Here is a 20,301-nt window from a genome sequence, read left to right as displayed (position 1 = left end):
TCATATATGTGTTATCAAGTAGTAATCTTCCTTGCTATGCTGTCCTCTAATTAATTTCAAAAGATACATTTCCGGTTTCATTTCCAATTGATAATTTAACATTTCTTTCAAACAGTTTAGAATCCTAGACCAAAATTTTTCTGCTTCCGGACATAACCACCAAATATGATAATACGTATCTATGGCAGATTTGCATTTCCAGCACTTATTACTTATGCTTGGATGGATTTTGGCTAGACGTGCTGGAGCATAATGCCACTGATAAAACATTTTATGTAATCTTATCTAGAAGTGCCTAGATGGCTGTCTACATGGGAAGCTCAAATGAATCCGAATATAATTAATAAAAACCAAATTAAAACATATGAAGAACTTTTAGATCCCAAGGGATTCTTAAAATCCATAGAAAAACTCAAAAGTAAAGGCCTGGAGTTAGATTGGTTACCATATTTTCAGGTAAAAAGTAGATATAAAAAAAAGACCTAATTGAATTTGGAATATATAAAAAAGCTAGTGAAGTAGATAAAATCTTAATAGGATCAGATAAAAAAATGTATTTCCAAAATGTTTACTAAATTATGAAAATACAGAGAAAGTAGTTAAACATAATATGATAGCATAGATGACAAATTTTGGTTATTCTATTCAATTAGACAATTGGGAAAAACTATGGAAAATTAATTATAAGATGACATTGTCGGTGTCGTATAAAGAAAATAGTTATGTTTCTATGAATGACCAATAATTTCTGTACGGGCAAATAAATGAGTAACTTTCCCTTTCTAGTGTTTCCAGCTGACTCATAAATAATGGTGATAAATACAGTAATATCAGATACAATATTTGAACATCAGTGTTAATGTTCAGTTTGGCAGTTCTCTTTAACTATCATTATAAGAGAGCTGTGGAGGACCTGGTCAAGAACAATGTGGCATTTCATTGTTTAGGTGTTTTTTTTACAGCTTCATTCCTCAATATGATACTGTTGATATAGCAGATTTAAAATGCATATTATTTGTATCTTTTAGTGTTCAGCACAATCATCTTCAGAAGCCTGGGATTTCACTACACATAATGATACACTGACATCTCAGAAAACAAAAATTAATTTCAGGTAAACAAAATCCATTTCTATTTATATTTCCCGCCCCCCTCTATTTCTATAATACAAATGAATCTATAAGTTTTTGCTTTTAAGAATGTAGATTTATACATATATTAGTTTAACATACCTATTAGAGTAGATAAAGGACTGTAGAAATCTTGTAGTTTGAAAATATTAACATTTGGTAGATTTCAAGATGTCATAAAGCTTGGGGTTCAACCACATGATGTTGCCATCTAACTTTGGACTCAATGTCATGATGCAAATCCAAAGGAAAGACCTGCCACTTTCACTTATTTGAAAACAGCTGTAGGAAGACAGACTACTCTGTGTTAAATCCCAACTAGTAATTGTAATCTGGTGTGAGATGAATGGCAACTGTGGAAAAAAATAGGGGGGGAAATGACCACAATTCCTATTACACATAGAATACACATAAACAAGAAACAGTCAACTGTTTCAGCACAATCACATTTAACTACAAATGTGGGATATGATGAAAAAGAAGCTGAAGGTGCCAGAATTTTACATGATTGAAAACTTGAATCAACCAATACCAATACCACCAAGCTTTGGAAATTAAAATGGCCTTTTCTGAAATGGACAAACTGTACATAAGGAATACAAACTGAGAGAGAAAAATATGCCAAGCAAATTAAGTGAAACAATAAGAATGTTTTGGATTTCATATTCTGCATCTACAGAATGTATAGATGTACCAACTTAAAATCTTTGAGAAGACTCCATTTCCTCTTTTGGTTTGAGCTCAATACCCCCTTTTTACCTATTCTTTGCTTTCTCTTTTTTAGCTAGTTAGTAATTGGTTACAGGAAAGGTCTTTGTATGCCATGGTCACTAAATCTATTCAACATGAGCAGTTAAAAACTGGATAGAACTGGAAAAAGCTTAGAAATTTTCATGCAGGTGAAATACTTTTCTTATGAATAAAAATTGCAATATTGGATGGGGGGACGACAAAAAGGCTGATAGTTACTAGTGCTCTCCAAGTTTATAAGATCCTGTCACTGGAATATAAAGACTCAATGCCAAGTCGGTGGTAAATAAAGCTCTCCTCATCCGGGATTTGATCCTGGAGGAGGAGGCCGACCTGGCATGTGTGACTGAAACCTGGCTGGGCCCAGAGGGAGGAGTTTCTCTCTCTGAAATTTGCCCAGCTGGGTTTCAGGTATGGCATCAGCCTCGACCCCAGAGAAGGGGGGGAGGAGTGGATATTATAGCCAGGGAGAGCCTTTGCCTACGTAGACTCAATGCTCCAGAAATTGCGGGCTGTGAGTCCCTCCTAGTGAAGTTGGACTTAGGGGTCCAGGTGGGCTTGTTGCTCACATACCTGCCTCCCAGCTGCATGTCAACAGCCCTGCCTGTGCTGCTTGAGGAGGTAGCAGGGCTGGCGGTTAGGTTCCCCAGACTTATTGTCTTGGGGGACTTTAACCTACCATCGCTCAATGAAACCTCTGGGCTAGCACAGGAGTTCATGGCCACCATGACAGCCATGGACCTGACTCAAATAGTACAGGGTCCGACTCACGAGGGGAGGCATGCACCCGACATGATATTTCTCTCTGAGCAATTGAGTAATGGTCTGACATTAAGGGGCTTAGAAGTGTTGCCTTTGTCATGGTCAGACCATTTTCTACTGTGGCTCGACTTCCTGGCTCCAAACCTTCCCCGCAGGGAGGCGGAACCGACTAGGTGGTTTTGCCCCAGATGCCTGATGGACGCAGAGGACTTTCAGAGAGTGCTTGGGGTTATTCCAGATTCATTCATCCACAGTTCGGCAGAGTCTCTTGCTGTAGCCTGGAATAAGGCTGCGATGGAGGCTCTTGACCGGATTGCGCCGTTGCGACCTCTCCGCGGCACTAGACCCCGTAGTCAGTCGAGGTGACTGGGGCCCTTACTTGTCCATCTGTCTGGGAAGAGTTTGATCTGGTGACACCTGATGAAGTGGACAAGGCCATTGGAGCTGTGAGTTCCGTGGCCTGTTTACTGGATCTGTGTCCCTCCTGGCTGGTTTCGGCTAGCAAAGAGGTGACATGGAGCTGGGTCCAGGAGATTGTCAACGCTTCCTTGGGGAGGGTGTCCTTTCCAGCTCCTTATAAGGAGGCACATGTGTGCCCCCTCCTCAAGAAGCCTTCTCTGGATCCAGCCATTCTTAACAACTATCGTCCAGTCTCCAACCTTCCCTTTATGGGGAAGGCTGTTGAGAAGGTGGTGGTGCTACAGCTCCAGTGGTCCTTGGAAGAAGCCGATTATCTAAGCCCTCAGCAGTCAGGATTCAGGCCCGGTTATAACACGGAAACTGCTATGGTTGCGTTGATGGATGATCTCTGGCGGGCCCGAGACAGGAGCTTGTCCTCTGTCCTGGTGCTTCTTGACCTCTCATCAGCTTTCAGTACCATCGACCATGGTATCCTTCTGCGTCGGCTTGAGGGGTTGGGAGTGGGAGGCACTGTTCTTCAGTGGTTTTGCTCCTACCTCTCCAGTCAGTTGCAGTCGGTGTTAGTGGGGGGGGGGGTCAGAGGTTGACCTCGAGGCTTCTCCCTTGTGGGGTGCCTCAGGGGTCGGTCCTCTCCCCCCTACTATTTAATATCTACATGAAACCGCTGGGTGAGATCATCCAGGGGCATGGGGTGAGGTATCATCAGTACGCTGATGATACCCAGTTGTACATCTCTACCCCATGTCCAGTCAACGAAGCAGTGGAAGTGATGTGCCGGTGCCTGGAGGCTGTTGGGGTCTGGGTGGGTGTCAACAGACTCAAACTCAACCCTGATAAGACGGAGTGGCTGTGGGTTTTGCCTCTCAAGGACAATTCCATCTGTTTGTCCATCACCCGGGGGGGGAATTATTGACCCCCTCAGAGAGGGTCTGCAACTTGGGCGTCCTCCTCGATCCGCAGCTTACATTAGAGCACCATCTTTCAGCTGTGGCGAGGGGGGCATTTGCCCAGGTTCGCCTGGTGTACCAGTTGTGGCCCTATCTGGACCGGGAGTCACTGCTCACAGTTATTCATGCTCTCATCACCTCGAGGTTCGACTACTGTAATGCTCTCTACCTGGAGCTACCTTTGAAAAGTGTTCAGAAACTTCAGATCGTGCAAAATGCAGCTGCGAGAGCAATCATGGGCTTCCCCAGGTATTCCCATGTCACACCAACACTCAGCAGTCTGCATTGGTTGCCGATCACTTTCCGATCACAATTCAAAGTGTTGGTTATGACCTATAAAGCCCTTCATGGCATTGGACCAGAATATCTCTGAGACCGCCTTCTGCCGCACGAATCCCAGCGACCAGTTAGGTCCCACAGAGTTGGCCTTCTCCGGGTCCCATCGATTAAACAATTTCGTTTGGGGGGACCCGGGAAGAGCCTTCTCTGTGGCGGCCCCGACCCTCTGGAACCAGCTCCCCCCGGAGATTATGATTGGCCCCACCCTTCTTGCCTTTTGCAAACTTCTTAAGACTCATCTCTGCTGTCAGGCATGGGGGAATTGAGACATTTCCCCCAGGCTTATATAGTTTTATGTATGGTATACAGTGATCCCTCGATCATCGCGAGGGTTCCGTTCCAGGACCCCTCGCGAAGATCGATTTTTCGCGAAGTAGCGGTGCGGAAGTAAAAACACCATCTGCGCGTGCGCAGATGGTGTTTTTGCTTCCACTGCCGGCCGCCCTTCGCCCGCCCACCCCGTTGCTCGCGCCTGGGGTGCGCGCGCGCTTGGGGACATCCCAGCTCCGCTCCCCAGCTGGGAAGCGGAGCTAGGGAGTCCCCACCGTGCGCGCATTGCTGGGGAAAGCGCGTGCGCTTGGGGACTCCCTAGGTCCGCTCCCCAGCTGGGGAGCGGACCTAGGGAGTCCCCAAGCGCGCGCGCATTCCCCAGCAACGCGCGCGCGGTGGGGACTCCCTCCCCAGCTGGGGAGCGGACCTAGGGAGTCCCCAAGCGCGCGCGCTTTCCCCAGCAACGCGCGCGGGGTGGGGACTCCCTCCCCAGCTGGGGAGCGGACCTAGGGAGTCCCCAAGCGCGCGCGCTTTCCCCAGCAACGCGCGCGGGGTGGGGACTCCCTCCCCAGCTGGGGAGCGGACCTAGGGAGTCCCCAAGCGCGCGCGCTTTCCCCAGCAACGCGCGCGGGGTGGGGACTCCCTCCCCAGCTGGGGAGCGGACCTAGGGAGTCCCCAAGCGCGCGCGCTTTCCCCAGCAACGCGCGCGGGGTGGGGACTCCCTCCCCAGCTGGGGAGCGGACCTAGGGAGTCCCCAAGCGCGCGCGCATCCCCAGCAACGCGCGCGCGCTGGGAAGCAGAGCTAGGGTGTCCCCAGGCTCGCGCGCACCGCCCGCCCGCCCACGCTGTTGCTGGCTCCGCTTCCCAGCTGGGAGGCGGAGGTGGGGTTTCCCGCGCGCGTGCCGCCCGCCCGCCCACGCCGTTGCTCGCGCCGATGCTGTCTTACCAGGGCAAGAGGGGGAAGACCCAGGGAAGCCTCTGCCCGGCGGGGAAACTCCACCATCTACGCATGCGTGGAACGGCACGCATGCGCAGATGGAGTTTACTTCCGGGTTGAAAACTCGCGATATGGCGTTTCGCAAAACTCGAGATCGCGAAACTTGAGGGATCACTGTACTTGCGTTGAATGGTTTTAAATTAATGGGTTTTTAGATACTTTTTAAATATTAGATTTGTTTATTCTATAATGTTTTATTATTGTTGTGAGCCGCCCTGAGCCTGTGGAGAGGGGTGGCATACAAATTTAATAAATAAATAAATAAAAAATAAAAAAAATAAAAAATAAAAAAAATCTGTATGAAACAGGCAATTCCTAAAATAAACTGATCCCAAGCTCTCGAGAATATTAAACTATCAACATTTTGAAATATTCTGAGGGGAATGAGCTGTTTAAAAATATGAAAAACAAACAAATAAATATGATTCAGTAAGTAATTGGCACTCAAGGCACAACCTTCATGTCTTGGTGCATATCATAATAAATGATTCTACTGAGTAATATACACATGGCATTCTCTCTTATGTACAGTCTGTGGAGTACAGTCAAGGCAATCCACCAGTTGAACATATTGCAGTAATTTCATCAGTCTGAATCTCTCTTTCTTCCAGCTAATGGCAGTTGGGGTGTGGAGAATATATTTTAATTTTTTAATACTATAGTTATGCTTCATTTCTAAGGTTAGGGCTAGTATAAGTCTTGATCCTGTCATCTATGATCGAGTCAGACTACATTACATCCTTAGTATTATTTCATATAGGATATGTTCTATCACAGTGAAATAAAGTTTCAGCAGTATACAACATCATAAGTTGTTGGAGACGGGGGGCATACAAATAATAATAATAATAATAATAATAATAATAATAATAATAATAATAATAATAATAATAATAATAATAATACTGTTGTCCATACAACTGTAACTCAATGTCGTATGGACAGTTAGGGGAAAAAAGCATTGCATAGCCAGTTCTTGGAGAAAATTGAAGGCAAAGTGGATAAAGAAAAGACCTGGCCATGGCTTACAAGTGGAACACTCAAAAAGGAGACAGAAGGACTAATACTGGCTGCACAAGAACAGGCCATTATAACAAATGCTGTCAAAGCCAGAATTGAAAAATCAACAGATGATCCAAAGTGCAGACTCTGTAAAGAAACAGATGAAACAATCGATCACATACTCAGCTGCAAAAAGATTGCACAGACTGACTACAAGCATAGACATGATGCTGTGGCACAGATGATCCACTGGAACTTGTGCCAGAACTACCACCTACCACCCACCAAAGAACTGGTGGGATCATAAGCCCGAAAAAGTAGTTGAAAATGAACAAGCAAAATTACTGTGGGACTTCTGACTTCAGACTGACCGAATTTTGAAACATAACATACCAGACATCCTGATTGTGGAGAAAAAGAAAGTATGGATCATCGACATTGCAATCCCAGGAGACAGCAGAATTGAGGAGAAGCAGCTAGTGAAATACGAAGATCTAATAATTGAGCTGCAACGACTCTGGCATAAGCCAGTAAAAGTGGTCCCAGTGGTACTTGGCACGCTGGGCGCAGTACCAAAGGATCTCAGCGGACATTTGAAAACCATCGGAATTGACAAAATCTCCATCTGTCAATTGCAAAAGGCTACTTTACTGGGATCGGCAAGCATAATTCGCCGATACATCACGCAGTCCTAGGTGCTTGGGAAGCGCCTGACTGGTGATGAAATACGAAATCCAGCATAGTGACATAATAATACTGTTGTCCATACAACTGTAACTCAATGTCGTATGGACAGTAAGCGGAAAAAAGCATTGCATGGCCAGTTCTTGGAGAAGATTGAAGGCAAAGTAGATAAAGAAAATATCTGGTCATGGCTTACAAGTGGAACTTACAAGTGGAGATCCCTCAGGAGACCATCCCCAACCTCATCAGGAGCATGCCCAGGCATTGTAGGGAGGCCATACAGGCACGTGGAGGAGACACATAATACTGAGCCTCATTTCGACTTGTTTTAAGGACATTACATTAAAGTTGGATCAGCCTATAGTTTGTTTTTCCACTTTAATTTTGTGTGTGACTCCAAATCCAGGCCTTCATTGGTTAATACATTTGATTTCCATTGATGATTTTTGTGTGATTTTGTTTTCAGCACATTCAACTTTGTACAGAACAAAGTATTCAATAAGAATATTCCATTCATTCAGATCTAGGATGTGTTATTTGAGTTTTCCCTTTATTTTTTGTGCAGTGTATTTATACATACAAATTACTCTTTAATGTTCTACTTCCAATCTCCTTTCCAATTGATGGCGATCTACTCTTTGAAAATACAAATACCCTCTTCCTTTCCATCTTCATGCCCAGAAAAACCTCAGCTTTAGCAAAGATTTTCCTGTATCTTCCATGTTAGTTGTTTAAATCTCAAAAATGTAAAGAAAAGATTATTTTTGTTCATATTGTCTGCTTGTGTGAAACAGTATAATAATAGCATGTTGCAAAGCATTCCTTTGACAATATCCCCTGCTGCAGTTAAGTTGGAATAACAGGGTAATTCTTTTCAGTTATATCTGTAAAAATGTAGTAATTGGATCTCTTCCACAAAGACTCTTAGCTCAGTAGCAGGTATTTTCCTGAAAGTCTTCTATAGATTCTCTATGATGCCTATATTTGCCTGGACAACCACTTATTATTCCATACTTGACCACATCAGTTTCTCTTCCTGTTTTGTTGTCACTTTAATTTCCTGCAAGGTTGTAGATTTAATCAGTAGCTAATGCCTTGTGTTGATTGACTCAATTTCCTGATTAGGTCTATATCACCTCCTTGTTCCTGATATATTCCATGCTGAAATATCAACTCTGGGTAATAATTTCCTAGAACTGTCAGGTAAAAGATGGGAAATGCAGCAGTCTCTAACTGAAAAGTGTGGGCATGAGGGGCACATTTATATACTAAGCATTATGTCACTGTTTTCTCTGTTGTGAGCCTATAGATAAAATTGTTTTCTACAAGTTTTCATTGTATTTCGGGCTCTCGTGATGCACAATTAAAGTTAATGCTGCCCAGTTTTGAGCTAAGTAATCCTCATCTTCATCTTTTCCCCCCCTCAAATATTGTTTGAATTGAACTAAAAACCATATATATATAGTAAACTTGTGGATAATTACCATCTTATAAAAACTACTATATAATACTATATTATATTATACTATAATCAGATACAAAAAAATAGACACCTAATGATACCATTGTATTATTGAAATACATAATATTTCATCCTTTGATTAGTAAATAATATTGTATTTTTCCAGAATAGATAAGTTGCACATTTCAAAAAGCTGGTACTTAATGTATGATCACGTTCCAAATTTCTCAGTTTAATTCTTTTGCCTCCTTTTCATGCCTGGTATAACCATAATTCCTCATGGACAGTCAGTTTCTAATGTTTTGATATATAATTCAACATCATATTAGCATACTTAACATTTAGGGATTTCCTCATAAACCTACTTATGTACATTAAAATTCTACTCTAGAGAAATTCAAAAGTTTACAAGACCACATTATTTGGGTCGGTGAGTCTTAAATATTTTTCATCTCCAACAGAGAAAACCTGATGATCATTTTTACAAGTATGTTTCTGGAGAATCCAGTAGTATTTTAAAATTAAAATCTGTTGCTAACATATGAAAAGTTTTAAAGACATACAGCAATGTGGCACTATTGGAAATTTGACTAATTTTAATCTAGGATAAATATATGTTGTAAAGAACATTTTTAATAGAGTCAAGTGGTTAAGGTGCCAGATTAGAAATCAGGAGGCTGTGGTCCTGCTTAAGCAGGAAAACTGGTTGGTTGATCTTGGGCTATGACATCAAGCTCCAAAAGACATATTGAGATTCTTCTAGATAGTTTTCTTTATTGTTCCTCACATATAAACATCTTACCAAACTAAAGCAGACTACTTGCCCCATAAAACATGTACCCTGGAGGAGCCATCTTCTCTCTTTTTTCCCCACACAAAATGTGCTGTGATTTGCTCTTCTGGAAGCGGAATAACGATGCGGAGACAAGAGCTGGAATTTAAATTGGGTCACTTTATTTAAATTAACTTAAATTTAAATAACATAAATGTAAACGTTATAAACAGATGTAACCAAAGGACCTGCAGAGGCCAAACCAACTAATGGGGCGGAATTACCTATCAAAAACATATATAGGCAACTATGCGGCATAACTCCTTGCTGAACCAAGTGAAAGTAGCCATTTGGATCTGGATCTGAGCCATGCCCTGGATCTGAGCCACGCCCTTAAAGCGTGTGGGAGGAGCTCACCCTCCAATCCCCTTGGGAAATTGGATAAGGTGAGTCCCATGGGCATCCCCCCTCCAACCCCCGAAGTTGTTCATGGGGAGAGGCAGCCCATCATCTTTGAAAAGATGCCCCAAAGGACAACGCACAGTTGCTCCTACTGCCCATTTCCGCCCCTAACCTGCCAAACCCCAGTGACCAAACGAAAAGCCAAATTGACCAAATGTGTAAGTACATTGCGTCGCACCCCCTAACCAGTCCATCCTTAATGTCAGTGTGGAATAGGCGAAAAAAATGGCTGCACCCATAGGAGAAACTGCAAAAATTCCTATTCAGCCCCGAGGCGATCCTGTACAGGCACACTGTATGATAGAGGAGGGCGGGAGGGTGTTTGCATTCAGGATGCTGAGGGCAAAAGGAGGAGGTCCCGTTGTGCCACCCTTAAATAGGGCGCATCCGGGACCTCCCTGAGCCCAGGAGGCAGCGCGCCAGAACAGAGTCAGAGAGCGGCATGTGCAGAGCCGCATCTCCCCGCTCCAACGCAATTTCGGCCAGTGTTTTAAAACGCCGACCCTGCATTTCTCTCCATTCTGGGAACACAGACAAGATTCCATCACATAATCTTAGTCTCAGAACAAATTGATTGGTCAATCCCTGTTGCAACCAATGGACCAACACTCAGTTGATTTGAAAAAAAAACAACCCAGACCCTGCACTTGTAGAAAAACATTAGGAAGAATGTATATGTAAACTCCCCCCGGAGATTAGGATTGCCCCCACCCTCCTTGCCTTTCGTAAATTCCTTAAAACTCACCTCTGTTGTCAAGCATGGGGAAATTGATTCCCCTGGGCTGTTTCTGTTTTATGTATGGTTTATATGAGATGTATGATTGCTTTTTATATTAAGGGTTTTTTAATTGTTTTAATCAATTGGATTTGTACTGTTTTATTGTTGTGAGCTGCTCCGAGTCTTCGGAGAGGGGCGGCATACAAATCTTTTATATATATATAAAAGATTTGTATGCCACCCCTCTCCGAAGACTCGGAGCAGCTCACAACAATAAAACAGTACAAATCCAATTGATTAAAAATATATATATGTAGATTGTTCTGAGTTCGGGTTTCCCCCCATGCAATATTTTGAGTGTCTATGCGACATTTCGGTGAAATCACATTCACCATCATCAGGCTGAAGTTATAAGTTTCGTGCTGCTGTAAATATAGAAATTTACTCAAAATATTACACGGGGCAAAACCTGAACTCAGAACAATCTACATACATATACCCGTGAAAATCTACGAAAACAAACAAATATATATATATATATGTATGTATGTATGTATGTATGTATGTATATATATATACATATATTTATATACATACATACATACATACATACATACATACATACATATATATATATATATATATATATATATATATATAAAATGTTTTAAAAAAATAAACCCAGAGGCAGAGTTTATATATTACTTTACTTGCAGTTTACATCCCAGACTTCGGATAATAACTTAAGATAAGTAGAATAATCTTGTATGACTATATCTGTAATATTTATTATATCCAAAGTTCTAAGAAATTACAGTTGTTTGTTTTGAAATATAAAAGGAATATTCATGACAGCCAGTCATTATTTAGAAGCTACATATAAGGATAATGGATTTTTTCCTTGAAGACTTGAAGTCCATATTGAATACAATTTTGAAACATTTTTATTAAAATACATTATTATTGAGAAGAGTGGTTTTGCTAAAACCTATGGTTGCAAATAAACATTTCAAAACAAACCAAGAGAAGAATGATACAATTGGAGAAATTTGTGTTTCTCAAATTACACAGGTTGTATAGAAAATGTAAATTCAGACACATAATACTGAAAATTGTACCATCCTGTGCACAAATAGAGGCTATTGGCAATCCAATCCAGGCAGTAGTATACAGCATATTTTATTAAATATGTAGAAATAAGTTTGAACTTTGCAATGCATTTTATAATGTAGCAGTTATTGACAATTTCCAATGCAGAAGGTTCATTGCTTATCTTTCTCAGAACTATTTGTTTTTCCCCAGCAGAAATTTTTCTCTCTCTCTCTAAATTCAAGCTAGTAACTGGAATGGTATTTTTGGGAGGAAATAAATGTCCTTGTTTAACTTTCCTGGAATGGTGATGTAATCATATCTTACATCCCTGAGTCAGTAAGAAGAAAGCTAGCCTGCTGTAGCCACTTAAATTTAGAAATCTTGGTATAACATCAATACTCTCTGCCAGCAATTCACAAATCTTGGTGTAACATCAATACCCTCTGCCAGCAATTCACAGAGGAATATAGTATTTTTTAGTCATATTAGGAGTCAACTGATGAAGAAGATTCTGTCCTGCATCCTTTTCTGATTTAAATTATTTATGTTTCACCACACTTTGAAAGATGCTGCTCTACATTGCTGTCTGCATCTTAGTCTGCAATTTATATTTATTCACGTTCATTCATAGAGAGACATGATATGAGATATGCCTAACCTAACTCAGTTTCATTTGTGAAATGCTTAGCATTTTTTAAAATTAAAGCAAATGCTCAATAAAAACAGTGGTACCTCTGTTTAAGAATGCCTCTACTGAAGAACTTTTCCAGATAAGAACCGGGTGTTCAAGATTTTTTTGCCTCTTCTTAAGAACCATTTTCTACTATACTAACTGACCTCCTTGAGTAGAAGATGGAACAAATGGTTCTCATTGATCTCATAGCTGTTGTTTTTGTTGATATGGTATGAATAATCCATATCATATATATGTACATAAGTGTGTGTACATACACTTGTGTTCTTAAACTTTCACATTTGTTTAATGAATATTTTACATGGAGTTTTTATTTTTGAATTACCTGATACTAATTAAACAAAACAGAACTGAGAAGAAAATTATGCATTTAACCATTGAAATTTAATTACCATTAGTGCTTTAATTATTATTATTATTATTATTATTATTATTATTATTATTAATTAGATTTGTATGCTGCCCCTCTCCGTAGCACCATTAGTGCTTCTTAATACAGTGTACCTCTAATTAAGAACGCCTCTACTTAACAACCTTTCTAGATAAGAACCGGGTGTTCAAGATTTTTTGCCTCTACTTAAGAACCATTTTCTACTTAAGAACCTGAGCCCAGAAAAATTTCCAGGGAAATTTGAGAGTGTCCCAAAGGCCCAGCCAGTTTCCTGCCATTCCCTCTTTAATCCTGGCCATCTCGGGCTTTTCTGGGCTGCCAGAGGAGCCTTTCAGTGGCGCTTAAGGAGTCTTTGGCAGTCCAGAGCAAACAAAGTGTTTTGTTGCCTCCTGGAGTGTCTGGGCACGGAAAGGCAAAAGGGGGCGCTTTGCCCTGGCCAAATGAACTCGGCTTCAGCCAAACCGAGGAGTCATCACAGTGAAGGAAAAGCGCCGGCTACAAAGCAAGCAAGCGAGAGAAGAGGGGAGCCCTTCAGTAAAGGAAGGAAGAGGAAGCAGGTAGCATCAGCATCAGCAGCTACCTTTCACTCAAAGGAGTGAGAGGTTCCCCCCCCTCACCCACCTGGGTTTCTCTCTCTGGCGCAGTTTATGGGAGGCAGCCTCGCACCGGGTGTATGGGAGGCACATGCTCCACCTCACCACCTCAGAGTCCCTCTTTTTTTTTTAAGCCTTAAAATTTTGGATATTTTTGATTCCCCTCACCTCACCTTCTTCCTTTGGCAGCGACTGTCCTCCTCCTCTTCTTCCTCCTCCTCCTCCTCCCACCCTAATTCCGAGCTTTTATTTCTTTCCTACTGGGTTTGCATGCATTATTTGCTTTTACATTGATTCCTATGGGGGAAAATTGCTTCTACTTACAAACATTTCTACATAAGAACCTGGTCATGGAATGAATTAAATTCTTAAGTAGAGGTACCCCTGTATCTGGGTTTCTCATTTGAAGTAAAATTTTTCCCAATTATCATTTATACAGTACAGAATTGGGCCAAATATTCACCTGCTAGCTCTCAGCAAATCAGCCTTTGTTTTGTGTTTTGTGAATTATTTTATGGTACTGCAGTTAGTTTAATTTCAGTAATTTAGGTAACAGAATTCTATACATTTTTTTTTGTTTAAAGCATACCAGAGGCTGATTCACACATTTATTTGTGATCATTTTTAAAAGCCTTGATATATTTTAAGAATGCTGAACTGAATGTCTGAATGCTGTGGCATGCAATGATACCAATTATAATTTACAATTATAGTCTTCTCAAAAGTATTAAAGATTAATTCAGCCTATAAAGAGAATTATTGTTTAATAAGTAAATATTGAAGTAGAAAAGTCTTGACTGGTGTGATTGGTGAGGTAGCCCAACACTACACATTACAGAAATTTCTGAGATGAAGTTCTCATCTCCTACATCTTGTTCTCTGTAACAAAAGAGACCAGTTCTGTAATATTCCTTGCTCTGGCATGTTATAGTATGTTTGTCTCCGAGGTGATATCAATGGTTATTTCTGCCATTCCCACTCCCCATTCTCCCCCCTTTAAAAAAAAAAGTTACCGTATTTTTCAGTGTATAAGATGCACCTTTTTATCTCAAAAAAGTGCGTTAAAAACTGGGTGCATCTTATACACTGAATGTTGCCGAGACTACCCATCAGCCCTTGGAGGGAGGCTGGCATCTTGGCCCTGGAAATGCCCCCAAAGGCGGGAGATTGGGGTGGGAGTTGATTGAACAGAGCCCCCTCCCCCCAGATGATCAGGGCCACCCTGCAGGCCTCCTCCGCCAGCTGGATGTGCCGAGGGGATGCCCTGCCCTCTTCTCCGCAGCTGAATGCGGTGAATCCTGCTCGTGATGGGTTCCACACCAAGTTAAGCCCCAGCAACAAAGTGTTGCATTCCAGGTGGCTGCCGGGGTCCTCTGGCTGGCAGGGATAAGGCTGGCATGCCACCTGATTTAGCTGGTCCCAGAGGAGACAGCGGTGGTGGCAACTGCTGAGGTGGCTCCGGTGGCTTCCCTCCGAGGAGCAGCAGCACTGGGAATGTCACGTCTATGCCCCAGGCCCCTGCTACTGCCATTACCACTTTCTCTGCCGGGACCGGCTAACTCAGGCAGCGTGCCCGCCTTGTCCCTGCCAGCTGGAGGGACAACGTAATTGAAGGGAAAGAATAAGGTAGAGGAAATAGAGGCAAGTGAGAGAGAAGGGAAAGAGAAATGAGAGAAAGATAGAGAGAGAGAGAAGGAGAAGGAGAGAGAGAGAAGACGGAAACAAATGAGAGAGAAGGGGAGAGAAAGAAAAAGGGAGAGGGAGAGGAAAGAGAAAACACAGAAATGAAAGTGAGAATTGAGAGCAAAAAGAGGGGAGAGAGAAACAAATGAGAGAGAAAAGGGGGAGAGAGAGGGAGAGGTACACAGTAATGAGAGAGACCTGGGGGGAGAGAATGAGAGAGAGGGAAAAGAGAGAGAGAGAAGTGGAGAGAAAGAAAGAAAAGGGAAAGAGAGAAGTGGGGAGTCTGTGGAGAGAGATGGCATAGAAATTTAATAAATAAATAAAATAAATAAATAAATAATAAAAAGAAGAGAGAGAGGGAAGGAAGGAAGGAAAGAAGGGAAACATTTCCCACAGAAAACAAACCCAGGGAGTTGTTTCTGTTTTTCGGTTTATAAAAAAAATTGGGTTTTCCTTTTATTGTGTGGTGTGTGTCTTCCTGGACTAATTACCCTGTAATTACGGGCGGTTGAAACACGTGGGCAGAACAATTTACCATTCAGAAAAACAAAAGTAAATAAGAAATTGACACCAGAAAATACATACAATGAAAATGGAAACAAAAAACAACTACCAGTATATTTTGAGCTCATCTGATTTTGTAAATCAGAAAAGGAAAAATAAGCTTTGAATGTTGACCAAGCTTGTTCAAAAAAATTTCCCAAAGGGAGAAATAATGTGACATTTTCTGATTAACAAAATATATAATTTTCTTCAAAATTGCTAAATCACCTATTTCTGAAATCCAATCATTTATGCTATGGTATTTTCCATTTCCTAAGGATTATTATTTTTGTTGTTGTTGTTGTTGTTGTTGTTATTGTTGTTATTCACAACCCCCCCCCCCCCATGAACATGTTAAATTCTAAGTGATCACACACACCTCTAATAAACTATGTAATTTACCTCACACAGAACAAACTTCATGATCTGGGTATTAAAGGGATGGTCTTATGGAATTGCAAGTTGTTTAGAATGACCATTTATTTCAGGGATTGATAAAAGGTATTGAGTTACAATAATTGCCTCTTACAAGCTCAGAATAATCTTCCTGCTTGTCTTGCTTTCTTTTGAAGATAATTTGATGCTTTTCCATTTTTTTTAGTGGTGTGACAAGAATCGTAGAGATACCTGGGGAAGGAGGCCCACTGGGGATACATGTGGTACCATACTTTTCATCATTAAGTGGAAGGTAAGGGATTGCCATTATGGAGAAGCAAAAATAATCAGGGTTTTTTTCAGATATCAACACTAGTATATACCGTATATACTCGAGTATAAGCCGACCCGAGTATAAGCTGAGGCACCAGTTTTTGCCACAAAAACTGGGAAAACTTATTGACACGAGTATAAGCCGAGGTTAGAAAATGCAGTGGCTACTGGTAACTTATAAAAATGGAAACCAATAAAATTACATTAATTGAGACATCAGTAGATTAAATGTTTTAGAATATTTATTTTAAAGAAAACCAGTAAACTAGCTCTGTAAATTTAAAAAAGGGTAAACAAAAGCAATCTGGTAATAACAATAAATTAAAAAGTAAAAAAAGTAGCTCAATCAGCAACCAAGCTAAAACCTATTTCTAAACCTAACCCAGGGCTCTTTAAATTTGACAGTTTTAAGACTAGTGGACTTCAACTCCCAGAATTCCTGTACCAGCCATGCTACTTCAGGAGTAGGAGTTGAAGTCCACAAGCCTTAATCTTTCCAGGTTTGAAGACTCTTGCATTTCTAACCCTAACCCAGGGCTCTTTAAAATTGAGTTTTTAGAAGCCTGGAGAAAGCTCATGCTGTTCCCCTCCCCCCCTTTAGCTTGCTGGCTGGCTCGTTGGCTGGATCTTCCACCCCTGATCCTCCCTCCTCCTCGTCTCCCTTTACTGCTCCATGTGTTGTGCAGGGAAGCAGATTTGCTAAAGAGATCCACTTGGGACGACAGCAGGGGGAGGAGGAGGAAAGGAACGAGCTGTTCTCCTCCTTCCCCAGCTGCCGTACCAAGTGGATCCCTTTAACAAATCTGCTTCTCTCTCCAGTTGGGGGCTTCTAAAGCCTGGAGAGAGTTCATGCCATTTCCCCCACCCCCACTTTAGCTTGCTGGCTCTCTCCTCCCCCATTTCCCTTTATTGCCCCATGTGTTGTTCCGGGAAGCAGATTTGCTAAGGGAGGGCAGCAGGGAATGCTGGAGGAGGAGGAGGAGATCCAGAGTAGCCTGCAGCCACAGAGGAAAAGGAGGAAGAGGAAAGAAAGAAGAACCCTCGTCAACAGCATAATTATTTATTTAAGTACCGGTATTTTTAAAATAAATTTAAACTCCTTGTAGCGGCAGGAGAGCGAGAGAGAGAGAAACGAGCCTTTTCCTCGGAGGAGCAGTTGGCTGGCGTCTTTGCTTGAGCCAGGGAGAGGAGGCAACGGCCCCACCCTCCCCACAGCTGCTTCTCTAGGAGAGCGGCTGTGGGGAGGGTGGGGCCGTTGCCTCCTCTCCCCGGCTCAAGCAAAGACGCCAGCCAACTGCTCCTCCTCCTCCGAGGAAAAGGCTTGTTTCTCTCTCTCTCGCTCTCCTGCCGCTACAAGGAGTTTAAATTTATTTTTAAAATACCGGTACTTAAATAAATAATTATGCTGTCGGCGAGGGTTCTTCTTTCTTTCCTCTTCCTCCTTTTCCTCTGCGGCTGCAGGCTACTCTGGATCTCCTCCTCCTCCATTCCCTGCTGCCCTCCCAAGTGGATCTCCTTAGCAAATCTGGAGCTTCTGTCTTCTCGCAAGTGCCTCCTCTCCCCGGCTCAAGCAAAGGCGCCAGCCAACCACTCGAATGGCGCGCAAGAGGGGGAAAATGGGAAGCCGGTGAGGTGGGGGAGGGGTGAGAAGACAGAAGCACGAATCCACCCCCCCCCTCACTGGCTTCCCATTGCGTTTTTCCCTTCTTGCATGCCGTCAGAGCTGTGGGAGGGGTGGGGCAGGTGCCTCCTCTTCCCGGCTCAAGTAAAGGCACCAGCCAACCATAGCCCCAAGAGCTCCGGCATCATTGGAGCTGCGGAGGATGTAAAAGTGTGACCTCCACAGCCCAGTCCCTGTGTCTAGCCTTCCCAAAGGCACCCCCGAAGCTGCCTCAGCAGGCACCTGCAATAGCTCCCTCCCCCGCCCAAGCCAGAAATGTCTGCCGGGCTCCCGCGGGGCGCCCTCTTGTGGTGATTCGGCGCCCTCTTGTGGTGACCCGAGTATAAGCCGAGGTCAGGTTTTTCAGCCCATTTTTGGGGCTGAAAAACTCGGCTTATACTCGAGTATATACGGTATCTAACACAATATACAAACTGAAAATCACAGTCTTCTTATTCTGTTGAGTAGTGAAGGTTCCATTATATAAACCTGGAAGCATGAATTAAAATTAATGTTAAAACAATTCACAATTAAAAGCCTGACCAAAGAGAAGCATTAAAGATCTGTGATCTAGTTGTTGAATTGTGGGTATGATTGCTGATTTCACCTTAATAAAGCTAATATTCATTTCCCTAACTACCTGTAGATAGAAGATGGCCCAACTTTTCAAAATAGAAAGGCTTTCTCTCCATATATTGAAAGAGCTTAAGAAAGAATATCTGATATGATTTGCAGCTATACGGGTTTTTCATTGGGATAGCAAAATACTTGCTAGAGAATTGTTCTAGTGAAGTTTGTCATATAGACTTCCAATATCATTTACTGGATATAGCCAATGACAAAAGACCAGAACCAAAACTAGCAGGATTATACTTTGCACTTTTCAGCATAGATCATCTACCAAGGTGAGTATAGCTGAAAGGATAATTTAAATAACCAAGGTTATCACATGCAACAGGATTACAAGGCGAAAGTTCTTTGATTTGCTTTCCAGGAGGTGTAAAATTTGAGACTGGTTTATCTTTGTGCAGATCCCTTGCATTACGAATATATTTTCTCTGTTTTGTCTCTTCCTTATGGAGGAACACATTCTCTTCCTACTAAACCAATGAAGATGATCCTTTTAACATTAACATCCCTTTAATCATCAGCTTGGAAGGACAAGGACAGAAAAAGCAGACAGGCTTTAATCTCTTTATACAATGTACTGACATGCTTGAGATTTACTATGCAGAATCCAATAGGCCAAGTGCTATCTGAAGTTATACCCCTGTCAACTACCCCAACATGGAACTCAGATTGAGGTTGAGCTGATGAACTTAGATTCCTGGTGATGCTACTGGTGACACATTCACACAGCTTTCTTGACAATAGCAAAGCAGTGGTTTGTCATTGCCTTTTCCTGAAATGAACTTCCTAGTATATCCTACAACTTTGTCAATAATGTATAGTTTAAATAGTCTTAGTCTTCATTTTTAATTAGACTATTTGGATCATTTGATAAAACCCAGAAAACTGCTATTGTTTTCAAAATTTCCTCAATAATTTTGAACCCACATTTAGCTTGGAGATTACAGCAAAATTTTAATAAAAGCTTCTTTTTCATTATAACAATGATGTAGCCAACATTTTAGTGGTGAATATCTCAATTTCATGTGAGAGATTTTAAGAGAGCCAGGGTGGCGCAGCAGGTAGAGTGCTGTATTGCAGGCCACCGAAGCTGACTGTAGATCTGTACGTCAGCAGTTCAAATCTCATCACCAGCTCAAGTTTGACTCAGCCTTCCATCCTTCCGACATGGGTAAAATGAGGACCCGGATTGTGGGGGCAATATGCTGGCTCTGTTAAAAAGTGCTATTGCTAATATGTTGTAAGCCGCCCTGAGTCTAAGGAGAAGGGTAGCATAAAAATTGAATGAATGAATGAATGAATGAATGAATGAATGAATGAATACATATTCTAATAAAACTTTAAAGGCAATCTATAGATAACCCAAAGAGCAAAATAAATTGATAGGCACCCAAGTAACTGTAATTCCAAAATATAAGAAATCCGGGTAAATAAAACATGTTGCTCAGTCATGGTCTAAGTAGCAATGAGTGTCATTAGCATGACAGTACTAAGGCCATTTGTCTCATGTAAATTTGCATTAGCACTGTTGTGCTTGAATCTTTATAGAATAAACAGGTGAAGATTATTTTTGAGAAAAATAATTACCACAT

The 20,301-nt window shown here is 41.9% G+C and overlaps 1 protein-coding gene across 5 annotated transcripts in view; it reads left to right on the top strand.

The window, feature by feature from the left end:
* The window catches only part of PARD3B (par-3 family cell polarity regulator beta), a 697,616-nt gene that overhangs the window by 217,138 nt on the left and 460,177 nt on the right, over positions 1–20,301 (top strand). For 4 of the 5 annotated variants that reach the window (XM_070732029.1, XM_070732032.1, XM_070732033.1 and 1 more), the window contains exons 5-6: positions 1,029–1,114; positions 16,313–16,399. In XM_070732029.1, the coding sequence (XP_070588130.1) occupies positions 1,029–1,114; positions 16,313–16,399 (173 nt within the window). The remainder of the gene's footprint in view (positions 1–1,028; positions 1,115–16,312; positions 16,400–20,301) is intronic. The other variant, XM_070732030.1, reaches the window with a different exon arrangement.

Source organism: Erythrolamprus reginae, chromosome 1, assembly GCF_031021105.1.
Source record: "Erythrolamprus reginae isolate rEryReg1 chromosome 1, rEryReg1.hap1, whole genome shotgun sequence".
NCBI classification, from domain to species: Eukaryota; Metazoa; Chordata; class Lepidosauria; order Squamata; family Dipsadidae; genus Erythrolamprus; species Erythrolamprus reginae.
Note: the sequence above shows the minus strand (reverse complement) of the source record. Positions and strands in the feature narration are given on the sequence as shown.